Here is a 14,781-nt window from a genome sequence, read left to right as displayed (position 1 = left end):
ACTGCCTCCTATCAGGATATTGTAGATAGCATTCTGGAAATTTTAAATCTACGGAATTTATTTTCTACTTATGATTGGGATTTAAAAATGGCTCTTTTTTCAGTCAACGGAACAGAATAAAAAGTAACAGACTTTAAAAAACCACATCTCTGGAACTAATGAAGATATCTGGAAAATTCTATGTGCTATTTGTTTGTATTAAAAGTTATAAATATTGATTACAATTTTTAGTGCTGTAGTTTTGATTAAAATTTGAGCTGCATACCTACTTGAATGAGTGAGACTGCTCTTTGTGTGTGAGAATTTGGAATGCATGATCTATTTCTTGAATTAATGAGACTGTAGGGAAAGAAAGCCTTGGAATATAACTCATATAGAAGAGACGTTGAAAGCAGGAGTAACTGATATGGTAGTGTGCCAAAGAAGGAAAAGCTTGTTTGCTGAGAGCAAAGTTTGCTGATTTTGTTTGCAGAAATCGTTTCCAGGGACAGCGAGAAGTTTACAAAGCAGTTCTCCTTGAAAGTTCTGCACACATATCAGAAGGAACAGAGGAATATCAAAGAGGTTAGACTCTTGTGTTTTTCTGACAGGTGTTTGTGTGTGTGTGTATTTGTCTCTTTCATTAGAAATGTTGGCAGTAACTCTCACTTAACTGATGTTCTGTTGTGTTTTTTTGAGCAAGCTAGTCAGTGAAGGGGCTGATCATCTTACTGTGATAACACATGAGCTAGCTTGGCCAGGATGGTCAGTCACACATTTTTTCATGTTGGGACTTCTTCTCTCGTGAACCGCATTTCTTTGTGCTCAGCATGCTCAGTTACACTACTTTTAGAGTGTGGGGTTCGTCCGTCAGGATCGACGAGTACCGTCTAGTCATCCGGGGGGTGGGTGGGTTGGGCTCTGTGGGTGCGCAGATTACTGGTCAGGCCAATCTTGCGCCTGGAAGGTTCTAACGCAGTGTGGAGCAGGGGATGGTGGCGGCTGTCAGGGGACTTGCTGGCACTGCTTTTTCCTGGCCTGTCTGCGTTGCGCTGCTGCAGCGATTCTGTTGGCCTCACAGGATTTGGTGCCTTTGTGGACAGCTGAACGCCACTTTGGTCTGTCCATTGCATTCAGCTCTCCCCTGTGTCGTGGCTGATGTTGAAGGCCTTCAGAGAAGCTTTCAAAGAGTCTTTGAAGCGCTTCTTTTGGCCACACTTTTAGAGTACACAGGAAAGTGGTAACTGCAACTTTTGATTCGTGCCACACTGATCTCGTTTCAACCAGGGTTCAGGCGGCTAAGGGGGAAGCACTTCCCAAACTGAAAACCTTTAGAACCCAAGTCAGGTTTTTAATACCCTGTAACTTTAACTACACAAGCGCTTTTATAATTGGGCCCCCGTCTGTGTAGATGTGTGTGTGTGTGTGTGTGTGCATGCGTGAGTATGTGTTTGGAGATATTTATGTGTGTGTGTGCGCATGTGCATGTGTGTTTGCTTGTAAGTTTGTGTGTGTGCATTATGTTTGTGTGTGTGCATGCACATGCAAGGTTATGTGAATATTTAATTTTGCATTGATTTTAGATATTGTTGAATAACAGCTGGTTTTAATCATGTATTTTCGGTTTAATTATAGTATATTTTCATCTGTTCTCTTACTCTGCTTATGGCATTGTTGATTTGTGATTATTGTATGGGATTAATTAGCATTAACCTTGTATTTATGCATTTCATGTACCTTATGTATTCATGTTGAATGACTGTGAAAGTATGTAATCATTACAAGTACATGATTGTGATCATTGTGCGAAAGGTTGACAGCAACTTAGCAGTGCTGCAATTTATGTCTTTTTATGTATTTACATTGAGTGGCTGTGATTTCGTGTGTTGTCTGCATAACATACACCACAAATGAATTTATCTTATTGAGATAATTCTTCTATGCTCATTGGCTGCAACTCCCATGTTCACTTGACGTTGTGTGTACAACGAGTCGGCTTTTTCGCGTATGACTGTTTTTACTCTGTCATGTAGGCAGCCATAGTCCGTTCCAGGGTATTGAGATAATAAAAGTATTGTGTACTTGTACTCCTGCAGCAGGGCAGAGGTGGGATGAGCAGCAAGCCGCTGACGGAGACGGAGTTGTACTCCCAGGTGCCGCGCCTGTTTGCTGACCAGGATGGACCTGCTGGCACAGTTTGGACAGTTCCTCTCTGACACCAACGGTGGAGGAGGCAACAGCATTGTAAGTCTTGGGGAGGGGGTGTGGGGGGGGGGAGGATTGAGGGAGGGGTCTGGGGGGGTGGGGGCAAACAGTGAGAGAGTGATGGAGAGAGAGAGAGGGAGAGCGCATGAGCCATTGGTGGAAAAAAATTGAATGACATTGACGGTACAAAATGGACTGTCAATCTGAGGGTCCGGGTTCGAATCATGGTGACGGCACCTGGTGGTGAAGGGTGGAGGATTTTTACGATCTCCCAGTCAACATATGCGCAGACCTGCCAGTAGCTGAACCCCGTTCGTGTGTCTATGCAAGCAGAAGATCAATACCGCACGTTAAAGATCCTGTAATCCTTGTCAGCGTTTGGTGGGTTATGGAAACAAGAACATACCCAGCATGCACCCCCCCCAAAAAATGGAGTATGGCTGCCTACATGGCGGGGTAAAAACGGTCATACACGTAAAAGCCCACTCGTGTGCATACGAGTGAACGTAGAAGACGACGACGTTACAAAAAAGATTCAGGACAGCGGCAACCGGAGTGTTGTAGTGGTTTGCATTGCAGGCTAACAACTGGTCTAAAGCCTGAAGCTGTGGGTTTGAGCCACATGAGAGGCAGTGTTTTTTGGCCTTTGGTCATTGCCTACACAGAGTTGAATTTGCTCTGGGTTCAAATTTGAAGACTGGAACTACACAGTTAAGGGTCAACCACTTCATTTATGCATCTTTGGGAGTGTTGCAGTCATTTGAGTCAGCAGATTTCACTGGGGACTCTTGGCGGAGGGATTACTCCCTTTGTCAGTCTCTGAACAGTTACGGTCATTAGTAGGTTACAAAATAGGTGGGTTGATACAATTACTGACCACCACTGGAAAGACTCCAGCAGTAGTGTCCCCCTACTCTTTGAAGTATTATCCAGTTCAGGAACACAAAATCATAACCAGATTTTCGTCAGTTGCACTCCTGGAAATATAAGCGTGTGAGGTGGTTGTTTACTCAAAGTTGCTGCAGTGATCCCAGAAAACTGAAAATCCATGTTGAAATGCAGCATTCAGAACGCAAAATTTCAGTAAACAAAACAAGACAAATGACAAAACATATTTTGGGTTTGTTTGTTTTTGTTTTTTTAATTGAAATTTTGCAGTTCTGAATGCTTGGTGCTTAACCCATCTTGTTTTTTCCATGCAGTTCTTCCCCTCAGATGGTGGAGAGGGACGACGGACTAGTGAGTTGTTTTACTGTACATCATAATGTTTATCTATGAATATTCATAGATCATGATGGTGTTATTTTGGAAAGTCTCTTTCCCCCCCCTTCTCATCCATTTCTGCATTGCTCTACTGCTCCCTTTCTTTCCTATTTAAAAAAAAAAAAAATGTTTGTCACGCTTGACTGATCGTAGGGTCAGATTCTGAGATGCACGTCACTCAAGAAATCAGTGCAATAATGGATGAATTGAGTCAGAACAAACTTTGGCAGCATGTGAAAGTTAATTGCTCACATTTAGATATCTGTAGGAGATAGTATGCTTTACTCAAATTTGTCACAGGTGATGGGGATGTTCTAATGACGAAATGACAGACACTGTTGCAAGCATTAAGCAAGTTAATTCTAGAAACAGCACATCTGTCATTGTGGAAACATTTCCAATAGTTACAGCAGTTTGTTAAATAAACATTGTCTCTGACAAAAAGTAGTATATATGCATATGATTTTTTTTTTTTTTTTACACAGGTCATAGAGTTGTATTACATTCTGTGCAGTGAATGTAACAAAATATCTTGGTTTCTAACTCCGCACTCATGCCTGGTCTCACTGTGTCCCTGCTCCAGTCTTTATTAAAAGTGCTGCAAATAGGCTACTGCTTAAGCTTGCATGTGCATGCACACCTGCAGTGAAGCACGTACACACATGCACAAGCTTGCAGCTACTCGGCACCGAAGCACATCTGCACATAGACATGAGAGACATGCTTACCAATATGCCTGCATGCAATACACTGGCACATGCACACAAGTGATCAAGGTGTTGACGAAAGTGATTGGCGAATGAAAGATGTGGCTCTTTCACTGAGTTACAGAGTGATTGACATGTGGAAGATGTGGCTTTTACACTGAGTTACAGAGTGATTGACATACGGAAGATGTGGCTTTTACGCCGAGTTACAGAGTGATTGACAAATGGAAGATGTTGTGACTTTTACACTGAGTTACAGAGTGATTGACATGTGGAAGATGTGGCTTTTACAGAGTGATTGACATGTGGAAGATGTTGTGGCTTTTACGGAGTAATTGACATGTGGAAGATGTGGCTTTTACAGAGTGATTGACATGTGGAAGATGTGGCTTTTACAGAGTGATTGACTTGTGGAAAAATTTTGTGGCTTTTACAGAGTGATTGACTTGTGGAAAAATTTTGTGGCTTTTACAGAGTGATTGACATGTGGAAGATGTGGCTTTTACAGAGTGATTGACATGTGGAAGAGGTGGCTTTTACAGAGTGATTGACTTGTGGAAAAATTTTGTGGCTTTTACAGAGTGATTGACATGTGGAAGATTTTGTGGCTTTTTAACCGAGTTACAAAGTGATTGACATGTGGAAGATGTGGTTTTTACACTGAGTAACAGAGTGATTGACATGTGGAAGATGTTGTGGCTTGTACAGAGTGATTGACAAATGGAAGATGTTGTGACTCTTACAGAGCGACATGTCGCTGGGAGTGCGTAACGACCATTCCTCCACGCACAAGAAGCCAGGCGGGTTTCCCAGCAAGGGGACACCACTGGGCAAAACGACCGGTCAGTTGAAGCGACCAGCCTGCATGTGCAGCAGTGGTTGCAGTAGTGGTCTTCAGCCACAAGCCAAGGTACCTTTTCCGCTCTTGTTAAACATTGTGGTTAAGTACTGTTGCTGTTTTTTTTGTTTTTGTTTTTCTTTAGTGAAATTTGTTTTCCTTTGGTTCTTTTCATGTCATACACAGGTTTTCTCAAGGTTTGTGCAGCGCTTTGGGCTCATGCACAGATCAGGGTTCTGACTCTTGCCTACCCCCTGGAGGAGGCGTGGAAAGGCCGCAAGGCTTAATTTCTGTCCCAAATACTATACCTGTACCTGTTGTTGAGAGAACCTGAGGTAGAGGGCCCTTATGATTGTGATTGAGCCATAATGTTAGCTTGATTGACCAAACGAGCTAAGTAAGTTTGTGACCTGATACAAGTCTTCGTCAGATACAAAACAAGTGTCTTTGAGTGTCAAAGAATCGATAGATAGAAATATGAAAAAACTTAGCCATATGAAGAGCACAGGATCATGAGTCAAGATGGCTGCTGGAAAAAGAGGAAGCTACTCATGGATACAGAGGGGAGGTAACCTACGTCCGGGAGGTTATCAGCCGTAGTTACTTTTGTTTTCTCCGCATAGGCGGATAATAGTTTGCCCAGGACAGGAATCGGACTCCCTGCCGGAGTCTGCACTAGTGGGTCATGGTAAGTATGTTTGATAGACCAGGCATGAGATTTTTCCGACTATAGTCGGGCTTCATTACTTGCAAAGATACTTGATTTTGTCGTTCGTCTTCAATCATTGACAAAATGAGAAAACTCACAAAGGATACAAAGATTTTTGCAGCAGAGATCGATAAAGGAGTGAAAAAATAGTGGATTAGAAGTGAAGAACAAAAAAGTAACTTTACGGGTAGGCAACACCATTCACAAAATCGACGCCGCGGGCAAGACCAAGTGCGATTGGTGTCAGATTGTATGGGCGCAACTCTTCCATCAAGGCACGGAAATCTGTTTTCAGATTTACATAAAAAAACGAAGCGTCTGTTTTCTGGAGGGGAAAAAAAAAGCCAAAAGCCGATGTGCCATTTGCCGACTGATGATCTGTCAAAAATGAAAACGGAATGCTCTTTTGAAAGAGTCGATCGTTTGTTGACCCCTTGAGAGGCGATCCAGTGACTTGTCAGAGCACCAAAATCGAAGGCAAAAAGTTTCCTAACGGTCAATTGAAGTTGTCAAAATGCCGATAACAAAAGGCGATCCCTACATGGCACGCATTGATATCACTGTAAAAAGCACGCACGTGGCGCGCACATGCACCCACATGCGGGCACATAAACACAGACAGTTCATCACAAGAGCCTGTCAGTTTATTTAGATCTGAGATCTATGACTATGAGCCAGATTACCAAAGTTACACATGCACGTATAGACCCAGAGCTGAAAAAATTACATGAATGCACTCACGTATACACATACTCAGTCTTTTTTATTTTCTCAGTCTCTTCTTCACACATGTGCACACATGAGCGCTCACACAATCACAAAGAGCTTGATAATACGCACATGAGCACGTGCACAAACACGCACACTCTCTCTCTCTCTCTCCCTCTCTCTTTCTCGCGTGCACGCGCGCGCTCATACACACACACACAGTTTGCTTGAAAACACACACACACACACACACACACACACACACACACACACACACAGAATTGTATTTAAAGCAATGCATATACATGCAGTGATGCACACATACAAACTTGCATTTTTTTCCTACCACCTTCCCCCCCCCGCTCTCTCTCTCTCTGTCCCTCTCTCCCTCTTTCTGTCTTTCTTGCTCTTTCTCACATATACACAGTGAGTGTTGTATTGAACACACACACACACACACACACACACACACACACACACACACACACACACACACACACACACACATTCACACACACACACACACATGGAGAGAGATCTATTGAATTTGAAAGCAATGCATACACATACACAAATACAACCTGCATTCTTTCCCCTCACCTTCTCCCATCTCTTTCTCTCTGTCTGCCTCTCTCTTGTTTACACACAGTTGAACTGAAACCACACATACACACATGCGTGTGTGCACTCGCGCTCTCTCTCTCTCCCTCCCTCTCTCTCTCTCTTTCTCCCTCACACACAGTTTAGTTGAACACACACACACACACACAGACCAGGCTTGGAACATTGACCACTAGCTCTAGCTGAGAATCCTGGACTGCTGAAAGTGATATGACCAGTCACATACCCACCCCCTCCTCCCTCCAGTCATTCCACTTCCCCCCGTTCTTTCCTCAACCAACACACATGTCTGTCTGTGGAATGAAGACTACAGCTGAAGAGACCAGGTGTCAGTTTTAATGGTACAGTGCAAACTTGTGTGCTAAGTACATTTTCCTTGAAAACAGCACACACACACACACACACACACACACACACACACACACACACACACACACACACACACACACACACAAACAAAAAGAGGCCCCCAAACCTCTTAAAAATCACTAATTTCATTTTTGGCCATGGGGCTTTGCCACCCTGCACCCCAGCCATTTTCAGAGGAAACTCCTGGACAATTCCCCCCACCCCCACCCCCTCCACACACACTCTCTCTCTCTCTCTCTCTCTCTCTCTCTCTCTCTCTCTCTCACAGTTTAACACACACAGAGTTGTATTTAAAGCAGTGCACATACATGCACACATACGAACTTTTACTCTTTCCTCCCATGTCCCCCCTGACCCCCATTCTCAATCACTTTGTCTGTCTGTCTCTGTTTCTCACATACACACAGAGAGTTGCATTAAACACACACACACACACACACACACACACACACATACACATGAGACAAGATTATGAAAATCATGTTCCCAAGGCTGACTTTTACAGGTTTGAAAGCAGAAACACTTCAGTTTAGGAAGAATTGGACTGATTTTTGTCTTATATGGCTTGGAATACCTCAGAGGCATTGGTGGCCCTGAAGTGGTGATTTTCTGGTTTGAAATTGAGAAAAACCTTCAGCTTCAGGGGGCTCTGCTAGACCCCCACCAGTGTGTTGCCCCATGGACCCCAACTGGGGTCCTTCTGCGGCCACCAGGCCCCCACCTTTCAGACTGGATCACAATTTCCAAATCTCATGCTTGATGTTAGGTAGACGTAATTTTAGGAAACAAATTTCATTTTGTGCAGAAATACAAGACGGGGATGCTGAAAGATGTGTCTCTGGCTGAAGCGGGCAAGTACGCTTCCCTGAAGGAATATGCCTTCTTCGACAATGTGAGTGTTTCATGATTTATTATGACATTCTCGTTTTGCTGTTACATTGGAAATTGACAAAAAATCGAAACCTACTTCTAGGAGGTTATCAGCTGTAGCTACTTTTGTTTTCTCCGCATAGGCAGGTTGTAGTTTGCACAGTACATGAATCAGACTCCTGCGGGAGTCGGCGCTAGTGGGTCACAGTATGTATGTTAGATAAAGGTACTTTTAGGGGAAAAACATTTCTATGTGAGTCCTATGTTTCTGATTTTATTATATATTTGTTTTGCCAAGAGGTTTGGAATATTAAACATTACTTTCAGTAAATTTGTATACATCATTGAAAAACACATAGTGATTTGTTGGGTTTTACCTTTCAGAGTTATTTGATTCACCAATAGCTTTATTATTTTAGATAAAACTTTTAAAAATACCGAAAGCACAGCAAACTTGAATAGAAAATTTTTTTTTTTTTGGGCTAATGTAACTGAAAAGTAATTAAATATTTTCACTGTCATTGCTTTCACTATTTTTTGTGTTATGATTTCGTCTGTTTATTTGAATATATTTGGTTTTTGGACACACCAGGTTTTTTTAGTTGTCATTTTAGTTTTTTTTTACCAAGGAAGATGTATCAAGTGTGGTATGCTGTCTGTATTCTTTTTCTATTGCACACAACTTCATACATAGTAATGTATTTATTTGTTGTTGGTTTCTTTTTGTAGGTCGGGAGTATTCTGCGATAAAAAGAAGCTTATTACTCTTCTGTTTTTCTTTTAATTGCAGGTGCGGAATGCTCTCGGGTCCATTGAAGTTTACAACAATTTTTTGCGCTGCCTAGATTTGTTTAATTCAGAGATTATTTCAAGCGGTGAGCTTATCACAATGGTCAATCCATTTCTGGGGTAAGTACATCACATGAATATTGCCTGTAAAATAAAGATTGACAAAAGAAGAAGAGAGTCTGAGTACAAGTATCTGTTTAACACTGTTCAATCAGATGATCCATTGAAAAAAAAAAAAAAAAAAGTTCATGTGCATGTGTCCTCTATAACAGATAAATACATTGTGTATGAAGAGGCATGTATAGCATTTGCTTTACAGTATATACTGTTGTTGTCCTTTGCATGGTCTTGTTCTGTATTTTAACTCCTGAATAACTCTTGATTTATTGTACTGTCATCGGCATTGTTGTTGTTGTCATATTGTTGATACAGTTATGAAGGTTTGGTTGCCTGGGTTTATCGTGGTTGGTTAGACTAGGGTGTTGTAAGATGTGTGTTGCAAGCGTGTACTATGGGATCAAGCGGACGTTGGGTATGCTGTGGTTGCTGACTTGGTGTCTTGTTTTAAACGACCCATCTGCTGGACAGATTCTTCAAAGGAAACCAGTAGAGTCTTTCCTACTTAAATCAGGCACATCAGTTTTCCCTGTGTTAGCTTTTGTTACATTATTTTTGCCCATAGGGTAGGTTAGATGCTTTTGTTTTCGTTCTGCTTTCCTTTTGTTCTTTCTTTCTTTTTTTTTTTTTTCTTTTTTTTTTGGTGGTGGTGGTGTTGTAAAAGAAGTAAAGAAAGAAAATTTATTTGATGTTCACTTTCTGTTGTATGGAGATGGTTCGAACCAACACAGGAGGTTGAGGAGGGGGAGGGTGGGGGGGGAGGGTTGTGGGGCAAATCATGTTTCTTATAGCCCAGTCGACCACTGAGGGGCCACTTTAGGTTGCGGGGGGGTTGGGTGGGGGTGAGAATTAGAACAAGATGTGGACACAGCAATATTGCCTCTGTTCTGTAATGGCACTGACGCCATCTGTGATGTCAGGAAACACGGGGAGCTGTACCAGTGGTTCAAGGAGTTCCTGGGTCACAAGGACTGCTCGGCCACACTCGACGAGTCCCTGCCTCAGGTGGCCAAGAAAGAGAGCAGTGTCAGGGATGACTACAACATGGACATCGGTATGGATGTTTTGGGGGAAACGTGTGTTGTTTGTGTGCTGTGAAGTAGGTTTGGACATTGATGGAGTATGTGTGTGTCACGGGACTTTGCTAGTTTTTTTGTTTTTGTTTTTTTGGGGTTGTTGTTTTTTTAGAAAGATCTTGAAAAGTCATGAAAAATAGGTCTTTGTTTGGAGGCGATTTTTCAGGGAGTTTGACTGATGCATATGAATACATGAGTACTCAGACACACAGATAGGTAGAAGCAGAGAGAGTGACAAAAGGTGACCAGAAGTTTTGAATGTGCCGCTTTGATTTTGGAAGAATTGTGCGCTTTGATTTTGGAAGAATTGTACTTAAAAAAAAAAAAAAAGAAGAAGAAGACAAAAAAAAAAAAGCTCTGCCAGAAGAATTGAAGTGTGGCTGTGTATAGGGGAATTTGAATTAGCAGCGTGAAATGATGCAGATGATCAGATGATGGGACAGCAAAAAAAAAGAAGAAAAAAAGTAAATAAAAGAAGAAAAATGTTTTGTGAGATGAAATAAATCTGTTGATTGGTTTTTACATTAGCTTACATGATTACAATGCCACTGACCATGAAAAGTGTTTTGGCAAAGGGCTTGGACTGCGAAAGCACCTTTGGGATTGCTTGATAGAATGAAGTGGGGATAGTGTAAAAAAAAAGCGTTTAAGAGAGAGAGAGAATGAAAAGAAGAGAATACTGCAAACATGTCCATATCATCCCCCTTGTCTTTGTCACCTCGTTGATAGGATATGGAAGAGATGTTCATTAGTTGAAAGATTCTTGTAAATGTGTTTCAGATTACCAGTCGTGCAGACGATACGTAGCCAGCTGTCGTGCCCTTCCATCCACATATCCTCAGCCAAAGTGCAGTGGGCGAACACAGCTCTGTCATGAGGTAAATATCAAACATGATATAAGATTGTATGTGCTCTCTTCTTGACATCTACTGTGTGGTGCTGACAACAGAAGGAAAATATAAGATAAGAAATCAGAATGAAAAATAAACTACAGATTTCGATGTATTTCAATTTCACACAGAAGTAAACTGCAGAAAAACGATCATATAGTTCTGTCCGGGAAATGCTTCTGTCTCAATTATACTTCTGTGAATGTACAAGTGTTTCCTTTGCAGTCCTCTCACTGTGAATAGTGTTTTGGATGAGTGCTCACAATACAACATGTAAGACATGTGTACTGCATATGTCTAAAAACCCGGTCGGCTGAGAGTTTGGATGTAACATGGGCAAGACACTCCCCACTACAATCAATTTCAAGCCCAGATAGGATAGCAGTTGCCTCCTCTGCTGTTCTAATGGTCAGACACAACTATTATACTACATATTTTAATCATTATCAGTAAGCAGTTTCATGTATGTTTTTGTTTCAGGTGTTGAACGACACATGGGGGTCCATTCCCACCGGGTCTGAGGACTCGACATTTGTCACTTCACGGAAGTCCAAGTCTGAGGAGCACATTTACCGCTGTGAGGATGAATGCTTTGAGGTCTGTACGGTTTTTACGTTTCCCTTTGCATTGAATAAACTAGAAGTATTTCTTTAATCGTGGTCTTTATTCATTTTGTGTATGATAATACTATTTCAAGTAAAATATTGGTGTTTACTTTATTTTGTGTAAGACATTGATATTGCAAGTAGGATATTGATATTTCTTCCATTTCATGTAAGATTTGGTATTGTCCTCATTTTGAGCGTAATGATATTTCGTTGAATTTTCTTTCCTGTCTTTTTCTGTTGTTTTTTGCTGTAGTTTTTTTCACTCTTATTTTGTAGGGGTTAGCTCCTGTGCTGCACCATGGCTTTTCAATTCTTGCTGAGCACAAGTTCAAATCAGCACAGAAGCCGCCCTTGATCTGAAAGCTGTTGCTAGATAAAATGATGTAAACACATGTCTTTACTTCTCTTTCACTCTCTCCAGAGGATGAGAGTATACCTCTATCTGTAAAGACTCCATCTGAACAAAGACTTACCTTCAAGAAATTTCAAAGTCTTTATAAAGGTTTGCTGTGTGTGATCAGCTTGATAGATACTGAGTGAGATAGGGTTTGAATCCATGAGAACAGTGAAAACTCATTTCTAGCCAGGGGGACAAGGAGAAGTACGACGACAAGACGGTGTTGGAGGACGCCGCATCCGTTGTCAACCATCACATGAAACGCTCCTCCAGTAAGTGACCTACACTTGTGTGTTTGTGTTTTATCATCATATTGAAGGCTGTAGCCAGCATGATTAGTCTGTGTGGCCATGTTTTGTGGCTGACGTTGCATTTGATTGAGACTTAAAAGAGAAAAGGGTTTGACTTATTGTGTATCAGGCATGTGGGTTGTCCTTGTCCTCAGACAGCCACCCCCACCCATGGCTACCCTCCCTCCCTGCCACCCCAACCTCTTTTCCCACCTATGAAGGTAGACTCGTTTTCCCTTGAAGGAGCCTGATTGTGGGCCCCTCTTGTTGGGGGAGTATAGGGTCCAGGACTGCAGTATCCTGAAGTATTCCAGTTGTCCAAAGTTTAGATTAGCATTGTTTTTATCAGTTAAAATGATGTTTAAAAAAAAAAGAAAAAAAAAAAGGGACTTGCATTCATAAACAATTTTCTTGTTTCAGAGCATTGACAGTGGTTGTACTTTGTTCCCATGTGCAGATCTGCCTAGTACGATTCAAGCCCCCCCAACTACAAGCCCCCTGATGACGGCACTACGGCTGAGTAAAGAAAAAATAGGATTTTGTGATGTTGCCGACCGCGAAACCTGAAACACACTCGCGTGCGTGCACACACACACACACACACACACACACACAGAGCAAATGCTAAGAAGCGCCACACACAGTTGTCTCTGAAGACTTCGTCACTGAAGATGAACTTTCATAGCATTTGACGTCAACGCTCCCCCATACCCCCCATACCCCACACCACCCCGTTTTGCTGAGATTTCGTCAGCCGTTTGTCAGTTTGGCTCACTTCACTGGAGATACGTGGATCTGCTTTACCAGCTTTACCAAACGCCAGTGCGGCCTGTCAACTGGATGTCGGTACATTTCGCGATCGCGCACACACACACACACTACGCATACGCAGATCTACACACAGACAAATGTAACTGGGAGATGTGCAAACACATTTTGCCATGCTTACATACACAACACAGACGTGCGCACATACACATATATGCGCGCGTACACACACACACACACACACACACAGACGCGCTTACGCACACACGCACGCGCATACACACAGACACACCACACATACGCAGATCGACACACAAACACACACCGGGAGATGTGCAAACACAGTTTTTACCATGCTTACATACACAGACGCACGCGCACATACACATACACGCGCGCGTACACACACACACACATACCACGCATACACAGATCGACACACAAACGCACACTGGGAGATGTGCAAACACATTTTACCATGCTTACATACACAACACAAACGCGCGCGCGCACACATATATACACGTGCGCATGCGCACGCACACACACACACACGCACGCACGCACGCACACACACATAAACGCGCCTACACACATAAACGCGCAAACACACACACACACACACTCACCATGCATACACAGATCGACACACAGACAAACACACTGGGAGATGTGCAAACACAATACACCATGCTTACATACACTACACAGACGCGCGCACACATATGTATACACGCGTGCATGCACACATACACACACACACACATAAACGCGCCTACGCACGCGCATACACACACACACACACACACAGAGGCCTACATTTAAAACAATACCCCCACGCACATATACAGCACATAATACAGTCGAGACCGGATGTAAGAAAGTCGTCGGGACCCACTTTTTGTCTTCCATACATCCGGTCTTTACTACAAGCGGATAACCGGATGTATGAAAATATTGAGGATCGACTTTCATACATCCGGCCACGCGTCTTTTACTTGATAAAAGTAGTTTTTTTCATGTTATTTTTGTATTTACTTTTTTTTATGTTTAAATGTTTTCATACATATCCTAGTAAGAAGAAAAAGGTTTGTGAATAACAAGTGGAAAAGTACATGTACTTACATACACACAGTCAGGACAACCGGTAGAAAGAGCAACTGTTTGTGGGAACTGTTCTGCTTTGCATGTGCCGTGCACTCCCCCCCCACCCTCCCTCCGTGCGTGTGTGTGTGCGCGTGGGCGCGCGCGCGCGCGCGCGCGCGCGCGCGCGCGCGCGTGTGTGTGTGTGTGTGTGTGTGTGTGTGTGTGTGTGTGTGTGTGTGTGTGTGGCACGACTGTATTGTGTGTGTTCCCTCCACAACCCTTTTGCGCTTTTGACGATGTTTTTGGTCGTGGAATCTTTGAAAGGGCCGTTGACGTAGCAAATAAAATTTTCTGAGTTCTCTCTCTCTCTCTCTCTCTCTCTATTTGTGTGTGTGTGTGTGTGTGGTGTTGTTTTCTTTCTCAACATCACAGTATGTTGATTAAATTTTAAAAAATTACTTTTTTTCTTATTCAACAAAATATTACCAAAA

General features: G+C 42.5%; 1 protein-coding gene across 1 annotated transcript in view; it reads left to right on the top strand.

Moving 5' to 3' along the window:
• LOC143288743 (paired amphipathic helix protein Sin3a-like) overlaps positions 1-14,048 on the top strand; it is a 20,108-nt gene extending 6,060 nt beyond the window's left edge. The window contains exons 2-11 of the mRNA XM_076597369.1: positions 2,157-2,223; positions 3,387-3,423; positions 4,900-5,064; positions 8,205-8,291; positions 9,060-9,178; positions 10,096-10,229; positions 11,032-11,129; positions 11,622-11,738; positions 12,337-12,418; positions 12,894-14,048. Coding sequence (XP_076453484.1) covers positions 2,157-2,223; positions 3,387-3,423; positions 4,900-5,064; positions 8,205-8,291; positions 9,060-9,178; positions 10,096-10,229; positions 11,032-11,129; positions 11,622-11,738; positions 12,337-12,418; positions 12,894-13,003 — 1,016 coding nt within the window. The 3' untranslated portion in view covers positions 13,004-14,048. The remainder of the gene's footprint in view (positions 1-2,156; positions 2,224-3,386; positions 3,424-4,899; positions 5,065-8,204; positions 8,292-9,059; positions 9,179-10,095; positions 10,230-11,031; positions 11,130-11,621; positions 11,739-12,336; positions 12,419-12,893) is intronic.
• The last annotated feature ends 733 nt before the right edge of the window (positions 14,049-14,781 follow it).

Source organism: Babylonia areolata, chromosome 13, assembly GCF_041734735.1.
Source record: "Babylonia areolata isolate BAREFJ2019XMU chromosome 13, ASM4173473v1, whole genome shotgun sequence".
Taxonomy (NCBI): domain Eukaryota; kingdom Metazoa; phylum Mollusca; class Gastropoda; order Neogastropoda; family Buccinidae; genus Babylonia; species Babylonia areolata.
Note: the sequence above shows the minus strand (reverse complement) of the source record. Positions and strands in the feature narration are given on the sequence as shown.